Consider the following 21338-nt stretch of genomic DNA (forward strand, 5'->3'; position numbering starts at 1 on the left):
CATGGATTACTCAGTGTATAAGCCCATACAGTAACCTGTAGTTGTTTACCTCTTTATGGCTGTCAGTCTTTGAGTTTTATGGATAATTATCTCTGTGGTAATGATATACCATATCTCCTTGTATTATCTTTATACAGACAAATGAATAATTAACCTTATAATCATTCTCTCACTGTGGAAGGATTGCACAAATATAACAAACAGGAATAAAATTGAAAATAGAAATGGTGAATGTGTCAAAGAGACAACAACACCCCAAAGAGCAGAAAACAGCTGAGTCCACCAATGGGTCTTCAATACAGCAGGGAAGTCCCGAACCCGGAAGGCATGCGTCAGCTGTCCCCTTAACAGATTAATGCTTACATTATCATCTTCAGTTAGAATCATAGCATTTTCACTCTCAGCAGCCTTTCTCTGTCGACATTCAACCAAAAGTTCCCTAAAATGTTCTTTTAAGTTCTCTATTTTCTTGACTATTTTTTGGTCTTTGGAGAAATGCCTCTGACGACCATCACTATCCAGCTGACCCTTCAGATCTTGAATTTCTTGTTGTATAACTGCCATCTTCATCTGGAGCTGAAAATAGATGAATTAAAATATATATTATATATGTTATCATGCCCTTGAAAAGCATGAAAATTTGATCATATGGAATATTTATGTACTAAATGTACTCTGATTCTATTTTTTTATTTAGATCTTGCTGTACCTTCTCTTTTTGTCTTTTTTATTTTAGTCACATGACGCATGTTCATTTATCATTAATATGATTTTTGACAGTGAGATTCATTATCATATTATCATCAATTTAAGATCTCTGAGCATTAAACTGCTTTTTTCCCTAATGGAAATCTTAGCATGAGAACATAAATGACTTATGTCATTTGAGTAAGCTCCTACACCTAGAAATTGATTTAATGGAGCCTTAAAGAGAGAATTGGACTTGAATAACCTAGATTTTAATTGATTTTGATGAGATTTTTTTCAGTTGCAATTAATCTTGAAAACACCAAAAGATTCGATAAAGCAGTACAGACATTTCAAAGAAATGAGAACCTTAATAAATTTAATTACAATAGCCATCAACAAGTCTCTGGTCTTTTGAACTTTTACAGAATTTGCACTACTGTATGTTTTCCTTTTACAATTTACTAGCAGCCTTCTAATGATCAAGACACATCGTTTTGTACCATAAATATTATGCTTGGAGCTCAGTAATAAGTGATCTTTGTAGGAGGCATTCATGTTGTGATAATTGACTTAGAAACAAAAATATAATAATGACATTGCGCTTCTGTCTGCCATGTAAACATGAGGACTTAATTGTTCTACCCAGTAAGTGTGTCTGCTGCACAATTCTTTATGAGATTCATTTCTATAGTGTGCAAATTTATCTTTTTTTTTTAAAGGAGTAGGTTCGGTAAGGTCCTAAAATGGCCCCTTTTGTTAGCTTAAATTTCAAATTAGGATTTATTAACCAATATCACAATGAATCAAAGGTAATATAATGACTAGGTAGGAAATAAGCCCTTTTGTTGAAAATTTACGTTCCTGCTTTTTACTTATGACGTCACTAATAGCACTTATTTTGATTTTCTATGAAAAAGTCAATGAAAATAAGTAAATTTCCATCGATTATTGGACAGAAAACATAGAGGGCATACATTGACAATATTAGATCTTTTAAAATAATGTTTGTTAAGACATTTTACATGTCTACCTTGATTATGAAGTTTGTCGAAGCCTGCGCTTCATGTTTCCTGGACCTAAATTTGGTTAAAATCTGGCTGATTTTTACAAATTTTGCCAAAATCTCTGATCTTGACCTATTTTGGATGTAAAAATCAATGCTTTAGAATAAAACTTTAAAAAAAATAGTTTTATTTAACTTTCTCACATGTCTTAAAGACAACTAAGAACATTTTTCATCTTGTTACATAGAATTTTATAATCGAGGCCAAATATGGCCCTTACCGAAATTACTCCTTTGCTGATTTGTTTAAAATTAGACCACACTTAAATAACATGAAGTTGTTCTCTGTTGTTGTTTGGGTATAATGCTGTAATTATGATATTACTTGTAGTCTAAGTATTAATAATAACTCCTTATTTCTAAGATTGCAACCTGAGATCCACCCTAGTTTTTTGGTGGGGTTCGTGTTGTTTATTCTTTATAGTTATGTTTTATGTGTTTGTTTTAGATTTATGAGTTTGACTGTCCCTTTGGTATCTTTCATCCCTCTTTTGTAATGCAGACTTATAGTGTAGTTCTGTCACGATCGAAATAGAAGTTCTTCATAATATCAGTTCCAAATGGAATAAATATTCTGGAATATTATTACCACTGAAATAAATATAACAGTATATGTTCCTAATGGAATAAATGGTATGAGCCATGAAAATGAAGCCAAAAGTTCTATCTATGACAGTCAATTAACTTTGTGAAATAAAACGTATATCTACACATATGGCCTTCAACTCTCAAAAATATAAATCTTTAAGATAATACAAATAGTTTATGCTGCCTTATTGCTATACTTTATTGGCATGATCCAACTTTCATTGCAGGCAAGACAAAAATGTCACCAAAACAACCAACTACAAATACCTGCAATTCTAGAAAAAAAAGAAACCTTTGATATGTTTCAAATCTATATGTTTTTGTGTCAAATAAAAAATAGATAAAATTATTTCTCAATAATTTCTAAATAAAATTCTCAACTTCCCTATCCATTATTTCCCCTCACACATATCAACAAATGATAACCCCTCTGATGTTATAACAGAGCTACAGCACATTTTGTAGTTAATTGAATTTTCTCCTCAATGCATAATTCTTTTTCATATTCAACATGAGCAATAAATCAAATGATTTTGATCAGAGTAAAGATATAATATAATCATCAATTTTCTTTTTTAAACTGTAATATTTCTGGCAAGGCTATAAAACATATCCCCTCCTAATCAAACAATGGAAGCCATTAATTCTAAAGAATAATACATTTTATTAAGTCACATTTCGGATATAATGCTGTTATCATACATGTATTTCCCAAAAGACTTTGTGTTCCCTGTAAAATGTTGGTTACGAAAGGTCTTTTGCATCAATAACTTTTAAATTCTTAATACCAAAACATTAATATTATCTAATTTATGACTTAATATAATTATTCTAGCATATCCTATAATGCATAAAAGAGGAAATGCAAGATAACTCACACAATGTTTCCACAGCGCCCTCATTAAGCAACTAGAAACAATTAATTCTGAAGAGAAAAAAACTAGGAGGCTAACAGGGAATGGCCTTTCATGGTTGATTCTAATCAGGTTTCATTCAATTCTCATAAAACATGTAAAAACAAGGAATTATTTAAAACTCAACCAATTGAACTCTACTTTAGTTTGGTTAGTTTAACAAACTCAAACTAAGTTATTTTTCTATTTTTCAATTATTTTCAATCAATTCCTGTTTTTCAAGGGTTTTAACAAGAAATAACAGGTATAATATGTATGGTTAAATACCCCATCGTCTTTTACCAAAGAGGTTTTCAAAATGATAATTTCCCATATGATTATTTTAGTGCACAATAATGATGTCATGAATGAAATCATAAGTGTTCTAATGCATCATAACTTGTTGAATTTGTACTTGTCGTTATAATTTAAAATATATTGTCATCAAATGTTTATTTCACCATTACTGAATTTTAATTAATACATATATGCAAGGACATTAATTTATAAGACCAATATTGACACTTTAAAAACCAACTCCTTTGTCCAATAAATAAAACTCAAGCACAAAAAAAAGGGAAAAGGGAGACAACTCCAGGAATAATAAATGACGTAAAACTGAAGGAAAACTTGGCCAAATGTTAAGTTTCACAGGTGAATTGATTTCGCTGTTAGAACATATTTGCTAAAAATCCATCATTGTTTTAGATGCATTTTTACATTGTCTTTGAATGTTGGCAAGAATTCTACCAGTTTCATTGATGAATAAACATGTGTGTGAAACGATTGGCAGCTTATACCAAACTATTGTGGTATTTGTTTGAGAATTATTTATAAGAATTACCAAACATTGCAATGATCTTTACTCTGCAAGTGTAGATACTTTGAAATAATATAACACTGATCAACTGCTATTATCATTACTATGGCGACAAATCAAATAATAACAAAGTAGACTTATGTCGGGCTTTGTAATGACGCCAGACATACTGCAAACCACAATAATTATTTATATCACATTTTCAATAAAAAAAGATCTCCAACTTGTTGTGGCGTGGGTGTTTTATATATATATGATTTCGTATACAAATAAACATTCTATATGCCCATTAACAGTCATCATGTCATGTTATCAAATCTCCTAGGATTATCTCTAAGAAGGATTTGAACAATACATTAAAAAATATACCATTCTAGACAGTATGAATGTTTCCTGTATTAAGGATTTTAATTCAAGCAAGAGGCTGTCACAACGACGGCAAACCAGATTTATTAACATTTATTTGTGTCCTGGCAATATCACAAGAACCATAACTAATGAACCGTGAAAGTGAAAATCGTCAATATCAAATTTGACCTCCATTTTGTCATCAGTATCAACATATTAAAATTGAAAAAGCTTAGGTTGAATGGTTCATGAGTAAATGCAACAACATGAATGGAAACACCATTTTTGATCTTTCAAGAACCATATATATAACTCCTGAACGGTAAAAGTCAAAATCGTCATTATTGAACTTGACCTCCATTTTGTCATCAGTAACAACATATTAAAATTTGGGAAGCTTTGGTTGAACAGTTCATGCGTGAATGCAAGGACACGACTGGAAACGCCATTTTTCAATCTTTTAAGAACCATAACTCCTGAACTGTAAAAGTCAAAATCGTCATTATTTAACTTGACCTTCATTTTGTTGTCAGTAACAACATATTAAAATTTTAAAGCTTTGGTTGAACGGTTCATGAGTAAAGGCACGGACAACATTTGGTTGTGGACTGCCCACCCCGCTGCCCGCCTGTACATCTCCAAATCAATAACCGACATTTTTGTCACAAAAATCCGGTTTATAAAATTGAAACTTGATCTGTGTTTTGTGGTAATAAGCATTGCGTATATTAGCTTCATAACATTTTGTTTCGGCAAACTAAAGTTAGAAAATGGAAACTAACTCTTGGATGTACAGACGTGTCCTACAGACAAGGATAAAACTTGTATTCCCTCCACTATGGCAGGGGATTATAACAAAACAGCATTAGAATTGTAGATTATGCCCCACTTTATAAAATTCTGGATCTGTATAAACATGATCAAAGCAATACAATTATGAGTTTAAATATCTCAGTAAAATATAAATGTGATCCCAGTAGTTACTTATATTAGTATTACACTAGAACCTGACTAAAAACAAGTAGTCTTTTAACTAGATCCAGACTACTTCAGTTAACATTCCTGACGTTACACTTTGATACAATACAACACCCATTACAATAACTTTGAATATAAGTGTACACTATTTTGAGATTGGATCAAAATAAACAGTCTCACATATAATTGTGTAATATTTTCTGCCACATCTGTATAAAATTGATGTTAGTAATTTATTCTGTTGCCAAGTGTTTAATACCACAACTATGTACATTGATTAAAGTAAGAAAAGGTGTTAATACAACACGATTCTTATGTTTGTAATGATAGATGGTATTAGAACAAAATGGAAAACAAATGCGCTGACTTATAACAAGTATTTCTTAATTTCTGCCCAGCATTTATAATTTTTGGTCAGTATTTCTGCAATTCTGACCAGCATTTATAATTTTTAGTCAGTAATTTCTGTACTTCTGACCAGCATTTACAATTTTTAGCCTTTTGGATAGTTTTCTAATGTTATGATTATATTAATTACCTCAGATGATCATTAATCTATCTTAGGAAGATTACATTGCTTATACTTTATCATTTTCAGTAATCAAAATAATTGATAATTGAAGGATTGTGCCAAAGTTGAAGCAATTTCAACTGAGATTTTCCATTAAATTTAAATTATCATCTAATGTTAGTAATATGTACTGTAAAAAAAAAAAATCTACTTTTTTTCCCATTTGTAAGTTTTATTTGGATATGCCTTCAACATGATATAAGGTCACTTGAATTTATCAATTAATGCCTCAAATAATCAGTTATGTTTTTGCTAAATAATTTTGGAGTTGCCATGACATATTGAAAACGTGACGTGACATACATTTGTATATAATACTGAGCTGAAATGTCCTGAATATTGAAATTCCGTATATGTCAAATCAGATAGCCATTTTACCAGACTTGAAAACATGAAATAGGTAACTTAATTCATATATCTATTTGATGCTCAGATTTGGGTTGAACCTTTGGCTGTACCTGTAGAGACCTTATTGCAAACAGGATTTCACAGCCTTATTTATAAAGCCATAACTTGACTTAAAAAATTTAACACATAACTAAACATTTATTGATAACCAAGTTATATCAATTATGATCCTTAGTAACTTTCTATCTATACTAATTATTTGGGCTTGAATATGCTTCTTTAAGAGTTCTTATATAGGCTATATAAGTTACCTTTAACTAAATTCAATGGAGGTATACTGATTGATATTTTAGTCTGAGAAAACATGGTTTCTATTTAGTTGAAGCTAGGGCTTTGAAGTATCTTTCATCATTCAATAACTGTTAGTGCACTCAATTTATAACTTCTTCTTCTTTCATTTTTTTGTTAGATGTTTTTGTTCAAGCTTGTACTAATCTGATGAGTTTCAACTAATTTTCAGTTACCCATTGGTGTGTTTCTATGCAATATTAATTGTAAGGTAAGAAAAGAATGAAACAGTCACAAACATGGATATGGAGAGTTGTCCCATTTAGCACTCATTCCACATATTCTTATATCTATATAAGCTCTAACACATTCTTTAAGCTCTATTAAATTAGCATTCACAATTTAAAGCTTAATTTTTGACAAAAAATTTAAACATTTTCCAATAAATGGAAGACTTTCAATACAAAATTAATCACTAGATGACAGTGAATGACTCTGTCTTAATGTTACTATTCAAGTGCATTTTGGTAATTGACTTCCTTAATAGTTATCAAAGAAATTAACGATTTCATAAATTCCAATTCAGGAAAAGATTTAAAGGATGTACTCAACAAAAAGAATGAATGAATTGCATGCTGAAATTTATATTTTCTGATTTGCTGCAATAATCATCAGGAATTCTACTATAAACATGATAAAAAACGTATCTTTGTTCCTAAAAGTTTAAATAAAAAGCTCTTTTCTGACAATGATAAATTGGATATTGACGATCATGTTCTCGCAATAACTATGCTGACGTTTGTTTGATTATACGGGGAAACCTCTTACCGCTGTGATAAGTAGAATCAATACAATTCTTAATAAGTGAATTATGTATAATAAACAAACTGGTAAGAGACCTGAAAGTTCTGCCAATCCAAATAGAATTAGGCTTCAATTAATGAAAGATGTCTAATATTTAGTTCTGATATCATGACTATAGGATTTGATTGCCAAGCTTCAACAATTGCATAACTTGTATTGATATAGGGGTCAAAAACACAACTTTCTGTCCTCTCTGTTTGCTTAAAAATTTCACAATTACAATATACCATGGTGATGTTTGGTGTATCAAAATTTAATAATTTGCCATTCTTAATAATTTATATTGAGTGCAAAAAAGGGGAAGAAGACAATGAGGGGCTTCTGAAATCAATGTTGAAGTAAAACTCACCACCAGGACAAAATAAAAATGTCAAAAGGACAAAAATCAGCCCAAAAACAAATACAAAGGAAGATACAGATTGATAGAAACAAGAAATGGGATTCCTAATGTAAGATATATACATATTAAATTCTCATTTTTTCAACTAAACATATTTTTCATTTATGAATTATTCATGTAATGAGATTGAAAAGATAGCAGAGTACAGCTGGTTAGATATTACAATTGTACTTATATAATTAATTGTTATTTACTGGAATAAATGGTAAATAATTTTTGAGTTAAGAGTTATCTCCCATTCAGATTATTTTTCCAACTTGCACAAGTGAAGAAAGTCATATTCTTTTTCTGAATTTCTCTTGACTACATTTCATTAATAATTAAAGAACCTTAGTGAGCACGCTCACATACCCCACGTCCCCACATTGTCATTTGAGAAATTAAATAAGTGTAAGAAAAAAAAATTGTATAAGAAAAAATAATGACTAATAATTTCCTGTCAATATGCACATCTACACAGTATGTTCTTATTATCTACAAAATTTCATGAAATTCTGTTGTGTGGTTTCAGAGGAGTTGAGATGACAAACTGTTGCAGAAGTACATTGAAGCAAATAAGTTCAAAGAGGCGTAACTCCTAGAAAAAAATTTGAATCGCAATTCCCTGTCAATATGCACATCTACATAATATGTCCTTATTATCTGAAAAGGTTTCGTGAAATTCTGCTGTGTGGTTTGAGAGGAGTTGCGATGACAAACTGTTGCAGTAGTACATTAAAGTAAATAAGTTCAAAGAGGCGTAACTCCTAGAAAAAAATTTGAATCGCAATTCCCTGTCAATATGCACATCTACATAATATGTCCTTATTATCTGAAAAGGTTTCGTGAAATTCTGCTGTGTGGTTTGAGAGGAGTTGCGATGACAAACTGTTGCAGTAGTACATTAAAGTAAATAAGTTCAAAGGGGCGTAACTCCTAGAAAAAAAATTGAATCGCAATTTCCCGTCGATATGCACAACTACATAGTATGTCCTTATTATCTGAAAAGGTTTCGTGAAAATCTGTTGTGTGGTTTGAGAGAAGTTGCGATGACAAACTGTTGCAGTAGTACATTAAAGTAAATAAGTTCAAAGGGGCGTAACTCTTAGAAAAAAATTGAATCGCAATTTCCCGTCGATATGCACAACTACATAGTATGTCCTTATTATCTGAAAAGGTTTCGTGCAATTCTGTTGTGTGGTTTGAGAGGAGTTGCGATGAAAAGAAACAGGACTGACGGACGGACAGACGGACTGACGGACGGACTGACGGACGGGTCAAAAACATTATACCCTCCGCAACCCGTTGTGTGGGGGTATAAAAATGTTAAATGGCTTTATCTAGTAGTTGTCTTTACAGTTCATTTAGAAACTTGTATTATTTATTGGACATTAAAATCTCATTTTCTTATTTTCAAAATATATGACAGATTTACAAGCCTCATATGCAAGCTTTTTTTTTTTTAAGCTTTCCATATCACACCATACAAATGTGTGCAACAGATTTTTTTGTACAGTTCTGCAGATATTAATTAAAAAAACAGCAAACCTGAAAAAAAATGTTTAAGGCAAAAATATGACTTAAAAAGAACATGATAGTATCATGACCCCCCTTTTTTTGGACAATCAAATGCATTTGAATATGATATACGGTTGGAACCCCCATCCGTCTGCAAATGGCTGGATCAGCCCATACAACCACAAAGACTCCTATAATGTTAAATCTAACTGATGTGATACCAATCACACAACATGTTTACATCCATACATTTCTGACTTTACAGTGTTCATTAATACAATACTCAATGTATCTGATGGTCTATACAGTGTTCATTAATATAAGAGGGGGGGCAGGACCTTTTTCTGGACGTTGGGATCTGGTGTTTTTAAGCTCGGGATTTTGGAATTGGACCTTTTGGGATCTGGCCGATTTCTTTTTTTTTAATTTTGGGATGTCGGATTTATCTTTTTTTATATTCAGGACCTCGGGATATCATGTTTTTAAGCCCGGGATTTCGGGATCAGGACCCCTCTGACCCCCCTCATATAATACTCAATGTACCTGATGGACTGTAGGCTCTGAATGTATTTCATCATCAAGTTGTTGTAAAGTCTCTATCTTCTTTGTCAGATATTCTCCTGGTATTCTTCTATGAGCAAGTAATTCTGATAATTTATCCATCTGTTAACACATTTATGAGTGAATAAGTATTTGATATGAAATATATAAATATATATGTATCTCAGACACATACCATCATTTCGTCATAACTCAATTATTTTGACAAGTTAGAAAAAAAGGTTTTTACAGAACCCTTGTTGGGCTTCAGATTTTCAAACAGGTGTTTGGTTTATTCACACTTTAAATAACTAGATAAGATTGATATGTGTCCTCGGAAGACAGGTTTCACTGTTATTAATAAAACATATGTTATATTACTGCGACTTGACGGTAAGTGTTTGGGACTTTGTTCATTGAATATCATTTGTAAATGTATAAGAATATGATACAGAGTTAAACTAATTGAGACTGCAGCTATCCATTTCTAACCTTTATTCCCAGTTGATTAAATAGTATTTCTGATAAAAAAAATTTACAAATTTAATTTTGCTTACAATTTTAAAAATAAGAAGCTGTGGAATGTTAACTAATGAGACAACTATCCACTAAAGACCAGTAACATGGGAGATAACCACTAAAGGTCAACCAAGATACAGCAAATTTATATAGCACTTGTTGAAAAACTTTTAAAAAAACTCTTGGTTCACCATTATAACCATTGAATCCTGGAAAAAAACGGTACCAGAAAAAAAAAGATGATATATTAAATTTGATTATTTAACAATTCCTTACAGAGATATATATACAATATTTTATATAGATGAGACAGTTTAAAAGGTTTTACACTTGTAATTTTTGGGGCCCTTTATAGCTTACCGGTACTGTTTGGTGTGAGCCACTAAGGCTCCGTATTCACCGTCCTTTGACCTATAGTTTTTTCTTATACAAATTATGACTTGGATGGAGAGTTGTCTCATTCTAGCACTCAATACCACATCTTCTTATATCTACTTAAAAAAACAATTTAGTATTAAGACTAACCTGAACAATGAAGTCCCTAGTGAGCACCTCAGGATTTGGAAGCACCGATCTTTCTGCAACAACAGCCATCCGAATAGACTGTCCATAACTAAGGAATGAGATCCCAACAGCCATATTGTGTAACTGTGGAACCCAATAAATCACAGACTTAATTTGCTTTGATGCAAATGTCAGAGTTCCTTCTGGTCCAGGAATATTTGAAATGACACAAGTGAATTTACCATGAATATGATTCCAAAATTTCTGAAATATACCAACAGAAAATAGACATGAAGTGACCCAAACTGCTCCTCGAGTCACTGAAAATAATGCACTAGAACTCAATTTATCCATAATATGTTTAACTTTCCACAAACGAGGAATAGCTCCCTCGGTATTTGTTGGTATAGGTACACTCATGTGTATATAATTGTTATTTTCAGTTGTGTAATATGAACAACCAGAATTGTAATGAACGGCTATCATACTTTTGATATCATAAGGATTTAAAACACCATTTTGATTAAAATATGTCCGTAGGCAACCTGCTGTAACAGACAACAAAATATCATTCATTGTACTTCTGGTAATTTGTTTGATACGAGTGGCCTGTTCAAGGTCATAGGGTTCAGACCACGTCATCACTTGTTTCCCTGATATATGAACATGATCTCCATGAAACATATTAAAATCTCTCTTCATAAATAAATATTTTTGCATAAACACTAAAGGTCCTACAAATAGTGACTTCAAACTATTTAGAAATATATTTTGACGGGAAAATTTAAGTTTGGGAGCAGTCAAGTAACCAGTATCGGATAATGATTTCTGTAATACATACATAAGTGACATGCCATCCATAATACAAGAGCTAAGTCTGAGGTATAGTATGGTATCACGGTGTTCACCAAATCCTTGTAAAACTTGAACTTCCCACGGAGAGTGACCTGAGGTCAAAGATCGGGAACTTCTATTTGAAATGTATTCTTGTAAATCCTCTAAATTTTCTAATGATGAAGGCATAGGAAAAACATGATTTTTCATGAGAAAGTTGGTATCTTGGACCCAAGCAAGACCAGAACATGTTTGAACTATTTTTTTGGTTAGTTTTGGATATAACTTTATGCCTTCTTCATCCTCAGCACAAACAATTCTTGCATTGATGAGATCTTGAATTCGATGTATATCCAAACCAGCTTCAACAATAAGTAAAGCTTGGTAGATGTCAGTTTTACCTTGACATTGGCGTAAAGCTAGCATCTCTTTTTTAGTCAACAGTTCACCTGCTTGACATTTGTTTCCATAGCAACAACAACATGAACACAATTTTTTTATGAAATAAATTATTGGCAACAGAACACTCAAAAGCACACACGTAGGACAGAACACTATCAATGAACAAAATAAAAAAATAATGCTGTAGAAAAATTTGCATTTCCCTTTTGGCACATCAACCGGAATAATTTGTGTGAATGGTGAACTCGGAAAACTATGACGAAGTCCATGATGAGTATATCCACTTAATGTAGCTATACTTAAATCTTCCTCACTCTTCTGATGTTTTAACCTTTCCATATCAATTGAAAGATACTGTCGACTCTGATCTGGTATGCCTGACATACTCCCATTACTGTATAAATCGTTACTAGAGGCAGATTCATTTGACAGACTTATTGTATGATCGCTATTCAGAAGTTTTTGTCTTCCTCGATCAGAATTCACACCATAAAACATTGGCATACTAAAATCATTTTTATTAAATTGATTGGGAATGGAGCTTTCGATCGTTTTTGACCTTTTGACATCTGATGATGTTTTTGAGTTATGTCTTCCAGAATTGCTATTACTGATTGTATGGGCTGAGGCATTGTCATCAGATTTGCTTTTAACCATTCGTACATGCTGATGGTCAGTAGGAGGGTTATTTGACATATCAGACATAGGATACTCATTGCAGATTTCATACTTTGATGCTGAATCATTATCACTGATTTTTGGCAATTTCTGGAAGGAAATACGACTCCCTCCACTGCTGTGTCGACTTTTTTTGTCCTCATCACCTCCTGATTGTTTGGAACTTTTTTTCCTATCTTCAGACTGTGAATTTCTTCTTCTGTCTTCTGAATGTTGCTTTTTTGTTTTAGTTTGCATGTATTCCTGACCCTGCAGTAGTTTTTCTGTAGACCCATACCTTGATGCTGGTCTACCTTGTGACTGACTGAGTCTACGATTTTCATCTTGTGTTTCATTATTATAATATTCTGAAGTTGTATCAGAGTCCTTAAGAGCATGAACTTCTTCAGACCTTCTTGTAGATTTTTTTCGTCTTTCGAGAGAGGAACTTCTGTGTCTTGATGTTGATCGATCATTAGAATCTCGAGCTTTTTCATTAGAAGATTTGGAAATGGATGATTTTCGACTATTGTTTCTGTCATTGCTTGTTGTGGGTCGCTCTTTGTCCATTTATTTCTTTACCTATTTTCCATCAGACTGCCCTTAAAAAAATAAACAACCATTTATTTTAACTGTATATTTCATTCATTTGACACCCCTAACTATATAATTGTACTATTTCATATGGAGCAAGCTGTTATTATTGACTTTTTTGTTGCCAAACATAACTTCTGATTGTAATCGTTAATCCATCCAGTGCTTCATAAAATTCACTAATATATAAGCAGATTTTCTTGCAACTGAGCTATCATTTGTATTACAGAAGCAATTTAAATGTTTATAGGTTTAGTGTTGAAATTACAATCAAACAGGTGAGGGGGAAAAACCCAGATTTTTATTAACAGATAACATTATGTCATTCCAGAACCTTTAAAGATTACAATATAGAATGGGTTTTGCTCATTTTTGAAGGTCATACGGTAAACTATAGTTGTTTACTGTAATTATGTCTTTTGGTGTCAACTTATGAGTAGTAAACCAAAGATATTACTTGAATTTAGATTGTTTAACTGTTAGCTTTAAAAAAAACTTCTGTCATAACCAAAATTGAAATGGTCATGCACTTGCAAGTAAATATTTATACAATTGAATCACCTTTTTAAAATATGTGTAATATGATTTGTAACTTAATTTAACGCTCTTGTCTGATTGACTTACAAATAAATGAAATTCAACTTTTTATTTATCCATAGTATGATACATAAAATAATATTCATGCAAAATTCCTTTTGGTGTAACTTTCTTGCTGTTGCTCACTTCGGGAAAATAGCAATCTCAAAAAAGTACTTTTTGTCAGAATTTTGTGGTTTCAAGTTTCAAAGTTAATTTTAATACTGTAAGACAAATATAATTCAAAGGTTTCAATACTGACAGCTGACAGACATTATAATGTCTCTTCAACATGGAATAAATGTTTTTTGTCAAATATATATTAATTCACATGTACCTCATGATTTCAATGCAATTAGATGGGCTGATTTACACCAGTCAAAACTAAATTTGAAGGTCAAGACTAGTCGAGACTGGTTTAGACTGAGTCGAGACTGAGTCGAGACAGGTTGAGCCTTGGTCAAGACCATTTCAGACTACACCAAGATCATTAAGCATGTTAAGTACTGAATCAGACTAATTAAGTAAAGTCGAGGCCTAGTCGAGTACACTTAAGTACAGTTAAGTACAGTCGAGACAATGGCAAGACTAGTCGAATAAAATGTGTGCTCGATTTTACTGGTCAAGCACAAAAACTGGTCAATTCAGACTCTGCATGAGCAGTTTGTAGTGATGGTTAATGCAACACCTTGAACCCCCAACCCCCCACCAATCTTGAATAAACCCATAAATAACTTAATTGAAAAGATATGTTCATATTTCAGTAAACTTTCAGTAACAATCTAAATCTGAAATATTATCCTGCTACTTATAATTCTTGATTCCTTAAACTGCACAGAAAGGCAATACCAAAACCAATTTATTTTATAAGAAAGTTTATTTGAGATTATTCAGATCGCTGTCTACAGTGTATTATCTGATACAAATTAGGGTTGAAGAAATCAGTTTTTCTGACAATGATAAATCTAATGCCATTGACAAGGCCAATACTATTTGGTAATTTGATCCAGTTTACAGAGTCCATTAAGTTCTGATATTTTCCCATTTTCGGGATACAAATCAAATAATAAAAGATATTGATCATAAAGCGTCAAGCAGCTAAATGTCAAATAAACAAGTAAACAAACGGAAATTGTGTTTTTCGTAAATATTACACAGAGGACCTAATTATCATGGATAAAAAAACTGAAGGATGAGAATATCTTATTCTCATAATTCAATCCTTCAAAAATCCGGTTAAAATATTCAAAAGTGCATCGATTACTATAAGGCCAAGAAAAAATATTTTGTATTTCCAGGTAGGAAGTTTATTAGCTACTAATTTTAAAAAGAACTCTGTAAAAAATCAAGTCAAGATTACTAATGACTATAACCAAAGAAGTCTATATACCTTAGAGTATATAACAAAGAAATTGAAATTACACTTAGTTAAAGATCCTTGAAAATTATCTGAGTTTAAAGTTTTCCCTGTTCAGGCAGCCCCTAAACACTTATTATTGCCCTGTTCTTTAATACTTTTTAAAATTGCATTGGAGAAATTTGAAAAAAAAAGTAACCTTAGAAAATGACAGTTGTGCAATTACAAACTCACTATTATATATAATAAGCAAATAAGATGTAGCTATATGGCAGCTGTAAAAATTGCTTTCTCTCTACAACTCAACATTATCAAAGCTGTAGAGGAAATTTATAAAATATTTCCCTTTCATATTAGAAGCCAAGAAAAATTTGAGAAAAGTTTTCTTGTGGAAGGACAGACAGACTGATCACAACACAGTCACACATGCACTAATTCATATCTAAAAGTCTCCATTTTCTATTTTAATTTGGAAATCCCATTCAACCTACAATTTACTATACATATGTAACTGTATATGTATTCAAGGATATGAGACTCTCTAAAACCAACTATTTGAAAATCTAAAAATCTTTATTAGTGATTGATTTTCACTTATTTGATATATATACTCTAAATTTTCTCAGTACAGATCTACAGTAATTATTTTTAACATTATATGTTTATTTCTAAAAAGCCTTGCAATTCTAATGTTGACCACAGTGAGTGTCTCTTATTGTTCATGCAATTCCCTACAGAAATTTCAGACCAAAGACTTATGACCCATAATAATCAGACATGATTCTGAAATACTAGCTTCTATAAGGTAATCTTCGGTTCTTAGATATATTATTTCTCTAAATTGACATTTACTTATATATTAGTACAACAACCACAATCAGGATTGTCTTATACTTAAAGGAAATCTCGATCTGATAAAACCAATCGTAAATGACTGGAAATATATATATATTCTACTTAAGCCCTGGCTATAGGTATAATGGCCATTGACACAACGAGAAATTACCAACTGATATAAGCTATTTGCTGTTCAATAGTCAAACCAGAGAACAAAACACATAAAATAAATGTTGAATGAAATTGAAGTTTTTTTAGTTCAAATACAATAACAATTTATCTTGATTGCAGTACCATGCATAAAATAGGCCATCTAAATTTCTCATTTGAATTGTTTTACACTTGTCATTTTTGGGCCGACTATACAGTCTCAATTTTGCTCATTGTTGATGGTCATACCATGAAATAAAGTTGCTAATTGTGTCATTTGGTCTCTTGTGGTAAATTGTCTCATTTGCAATCATACCACATCTTCTTATGTTCTTATGAACTTAAAACCAAGAAACTTTTAAACAGTTACGTTACAAATAAAATGGTACTTATTTATTTCATTATGTACTTGATCAGAGTTTTATGGTTATAAGAATTGTGTTCCATAAAATTTTGTAAAGGCCAACTAAAGATTATAAGCACAGAAACGATAAATGCAGCTATTTTTGCATTTGTTAAGGGGAATAACTCTATATTGGTAAACATTTGATCTGGTATTTGTGGTAACAAGCATTGTGTATAAATGTCATCACATTTGGTTGAGGCACTCTAAAAGTTAGAGAACAGAAACCAATTTTTGGGAGGTTGGGACATACGTACAGACAGACAAGTGTAAAACTTTAATAGGCCCTTCGCTACAGCGAGGGGCAGAAAAATGAGTTGAAAAGAAAAGTAACAAATATTCAAAATTGATCGACAGTCTGAGCTCAGTCATGGGGTAGTTATTGTGGTGCAACATATGGGTATAGCCCAGAATAATGAGGGGATAAACTGTTAAAGGGTTCAAACCATTTCCTTTAGTAGCTTTAAAAAGATGTCATCAATAGAGCAGAAACATTCAGTAAAATAAAATGGTACAAATTAAGATTTCCTAGACTGGAAGTCCAGTCTCTTGTGTTTGAACTGTCCTCACTCAGGACAATAGCATATAGATTCTTGAAGGTTCTGATTCTTTTTCCTATGATAGATTAATTGCCTTATTAGCAATTATAACACATTTCCTAATATTTTCGTATTGATCTAAATCTGTCAACACTCAACAAGGGTTAAAGTTTTACAATCAAAAGTTGACTAAGATGATGCATTAAGAAAAGACTGAAGACGAAAGACAGATTTCCCTTTGTGATTATACAAACCCACAATAAACTATTATAATAATATTTGATTTCAAAGAGAACCTAAATAGAAATACCAGCAAAGTAAATTTTTTGATGGATACACAATTTTCAAGATCAGAGGAAAAGTTAAAAGAGTACTATAACTTCTGTAATTATTGCTTATCAGACTTTATCAAAGCCTAAGTCTTTACTTTTCCCTGATGACATAATCTCATTGCTTTCAAGTAAAAAGATGTGGTATGAATGTCAATGTGACAAACTATCCATCATAGAACTAAAAAAAAACAAGGATGTAAATTAAAAACTATAGAGGTCTCTGTTGGTCCTGACTATCAAACACCCTAAAAGCTGTGAGGGTCTGCATGGGGGGAGGGGTCCCTAATGACTCAAGAATTCTTTAATAATCAAGTAACTTTCAAAATTATATTTTGTTTGCCTATTTTTCTCTATTCTTTTGTTTGTTTTGTTTTATGTGTTTATTATTTTCTATTCTTGATAGTTTTGTTTGTTTTGTTTGTTGTGTTTATTATTTTCTATTCTTGATAGTTTAAGCCAATCATTTATTTGTAGTATTGGTACAAGTTGTTTTTTGTTTGTTTGTAAAACCCCAATTAGATCTTAAATTAGAAATCAACAGCATTTCTAAAGGCTGTTTTCAATAAGCAAACTCTATTTCTACAAATAATGAACTAATTAATTTGTTCTTTAAAGAATCCTTGAAAATAGAATTCTATACTGCTTAGAAATTCACATCACAAATATTGGATTACAACATAAAATATTTGTTATCGTCTCTTGATCATACATCAAAAGCTCAATCTATAATTCATTTATTTCCCATTTCTTGATTGACAGTCCAATTATTATTAAAGAACTTCAGGGACTTAGAATGAAAAAAAAACCAGCTACATGTTCATCTGATATTTGTTACAATATGAAATATTATAAAGTTATAAGGGAAATAACTCTGTGTGTACTTTTTTACAATAAGGACAATATTTCATTTGAGTTAGGGAGCAACCATTTAAACTTTTAAAGGAAGGGGTACAATTGGGTTTTTTTCTGAGTCAGAAATTTTATTTTTGCACAAAGCATGAACATTTCTATTCAGGTCTTCAACGCTATCAATCAGATTATTTTTTTCAAAATTGAATACTATAAGGGATGGGGATTTTCTGGATTCAGAATATTTTATTTTTGTCATCTGCTTGACCAGAATATATATGTTTTCATCAAATTTGGGAACAGAATATTTTTTGGGAAAAAACATAACTTTGTTACTTAATTCCCCTTAAAGTTAAATGGTCATTCCCATGGTACCTATCTTGATAAAACAATCATTCTTTAATAACTGGCAACTCACATCCCAATCATAAAACCCTTTATTTATTACAATTATTTTAGGTGAACACCTTAAGGGGCGGATCCAGCCATTTGAAAAAAGGGGGGGGTTTCCAACCATATATTCCCATTCAAATGCATTAATCGTACTCCAAACCCCCCCCCCCCCCCCCCTGGATCCGCCACTGACCTTTTTTTTGATATCATTAAACAAAAATGTTTGCAGCAAAACATACAATTTATAATCAAAATTCTGTGAAGGTTTAGCTTGAGAAGTGACAATTGTTGTAAAAGTTATTGGACGCCAGAAGCAAAGTTATGGAAAAAGCTCAGATTTAAGCTCCTTGAATCAGGTGAGCTAAAAGCACAATTATTAAAATTCCATACCATATATTATTTGATTAGAAAGCAGTAAGTTCCCAATCATTAATGTCTATGCTGAAAATGTTTTCATAAGCTTTTCTATCATTGTCTATACTTATCTTTGTAATTGAGTTAACTTAGAAAATGGTTTTGCAGTTAATTGGATTTCTGTACAATGTATATATCTATGGTCGGGTTGTTGTCACTTTGACACATTCCCCATTTCCTTTCTCATGCAATTTATAGAACACAGAAATTCTGTAAAAGACTTGTATTTAGTTCAAAGTCATTTTATGTCAATTGGTGTTTATGTTACTGTTTGAATTTGTTTAAACAGTGTGTGTCTTAACCAAACTATAAGTACAGGGGAAAAAAAACGATCAACACTTCAGTCAAAATTAATTCATTTATTCACTCATAATACACAGCACTAGCAGACTATAAAACAAATTTACAAAATCAATACCCAATTCAACCCCCCCCCCCCCCCCCTTTTCCCTCAAAAAAGTAAAAGATAAAATAAAGTTAAATATAGGAAAAATGTGTCCATGGGACAGCTGCCATTGCTTGTAAATGGTTGTTCCAGTTAAAAAGGGTCATAATTAAAGAACAATGGACTGACGCCAGCCAAGTACAAAGTTGATCTGTGTTTGCAGGTAATACTATATAAGAGCATTGTGAATTAGGTTCATAAAGTAAAGTAAGAGTTCAGGGGAAACAACACTATTGGCAAGTTTTCCTTTTATTAAGAGACATGCATAGCTTAAGAACAGATATAGTGACACAATCCAAATTTGAAGTTCAACTGTGATGGCAGTTATAAGGATATACATTGCATATTTAAGTTTCATAACATTTGGTTGAGGCAAATTAAAGTTGGGGAACCAGAACCAAATTGGAAACATGCATACCTAAGTAAAGAATTAGATGAACGTACACTGACAGATGAGGATAAAACTTTAAATGCACCCTTGGCCTTAGTAGCAGAGTATAATAGAAATAAAACCAAGATTATGATCTAGTCTATATGACAGGTTGCAATTTTTTATATACAGCTGCGAAATCAATGTCTATGACAATCTAAAAAACACCAAACAACAACAGAATTACTGTCAGAATAATCAATTTGATTGAACAGTATAACTTACATTGAGAACAGTGTAACACATACTGCACAGTAATTGCCTATGTACATCACAGAATCAAGTTTACATAGATAGTACGGGACCATATGTTCTTACTTCTTTAATCACAGATGCAACTCATAAAAACAGATAATGTATTTTATTTATACAGGAAATCAATTTTGATAAATTAGTTGTTTTTATCTTAAAGGAGAATTTGGACTGATCTATTAGCTTTAAGCTATGCTCAAGTTATTATATGAAGAATAATTAACTTATTTTTTTTCTCTTTGAAGCAATTCTTCCCATAATTCGTATTCAATGGCTAGAAAAACAGGCTTGTGTTAATTGTTTTTAGTACTGTTTTAAGGTTCTGGGTTATATAATATCATTGCTGTTTAATTTTCCTCATATCTCACTGGTTTCATCATATAACAAATAATGTGAAACAGTAGTAAAGATTATACCTCTACTGGGAAGAGTAAAACTTTTTGTACTTTAAAAATTTCAATGAAAATTGTAATTGATTTAATATGCAATGAGCATGTTTATGAGGTAATAGTTGTAATACACTAAATATGACACAGCATTCTAATCATGAAAAAAGTGATAAATAATCAACATATCTTTTTACAAATCTCTCTGCATGGAAATCTATTTATGTACATTAGAACTATATATATAATATATATAAGTTTCAAGTTGATTGGACTTTTTAAAAACTACCTGACCAAAACTTTAATCTGAAGCGGGCAAAAAGGGACTTACAGACGGATGAATGGACAAATAGACAAACAAACAGATGCACAGACCAAAAAAAGGGGCATAAATCAGCACAGTATCATGCCTGTCAAGCCAGTCCTGCAACCAGCCTGCAACCAGCCTGCAACTAATAAACTTATTTACCCTTTTACTTCTTATGTTTGATTTTTCTGAACATATTTTGACGATCGATGAACGCAAATTTACAGAAATATTTATTTAACTGACAAAATATCAGAGGTTACACCTAAC

The 21338-nt window shown here is 31.6% G+C and overlaps 1 protein-coding gene across 1 annotated transcript in view; it reads right to left on the minus strand.

The window, feature by feature from the left end:
• LOC139491040 (uncharacterized) overlaps positions 1-21338 on the minus strand; it is a 55457-nt gene that overhangs the window by 16327 nt on the left and 17792 nt on the right. The window contains exons 3-5 of the mRNA XM_071278309.1: positions 10933-13406; positions 9892-10011; positions 364-576 (exon numbers count right to left, since the gene is read on the minus strand). Coding sequence (XP_071134410.1) covers positions 364-576; positions 9892-10011; positions 10933-13374 — 2775 coding nt within the window. The 5' untranslated portion in view covers positions 13375-13406. The remainder of the gene's footprint in view (positions 1-363; positions 577-9891; positions 10012-10932; positions 13407-21338) is intronic.

Source organism: Mytilus edulis, chromosome 10, assembly GCF_963676685.1.
Source record: "Mytilus edulis chromosome 10, xbMytEdul2.2, whole genome shotgun sequence".
Classification (NCBI taxonomy): domain Eukaryota; kingdom Metazoa; phylum Mollusca; class Bivalvia; order Mytilida; family Mytilidae; genus Mytilus; species Mytilus edulis.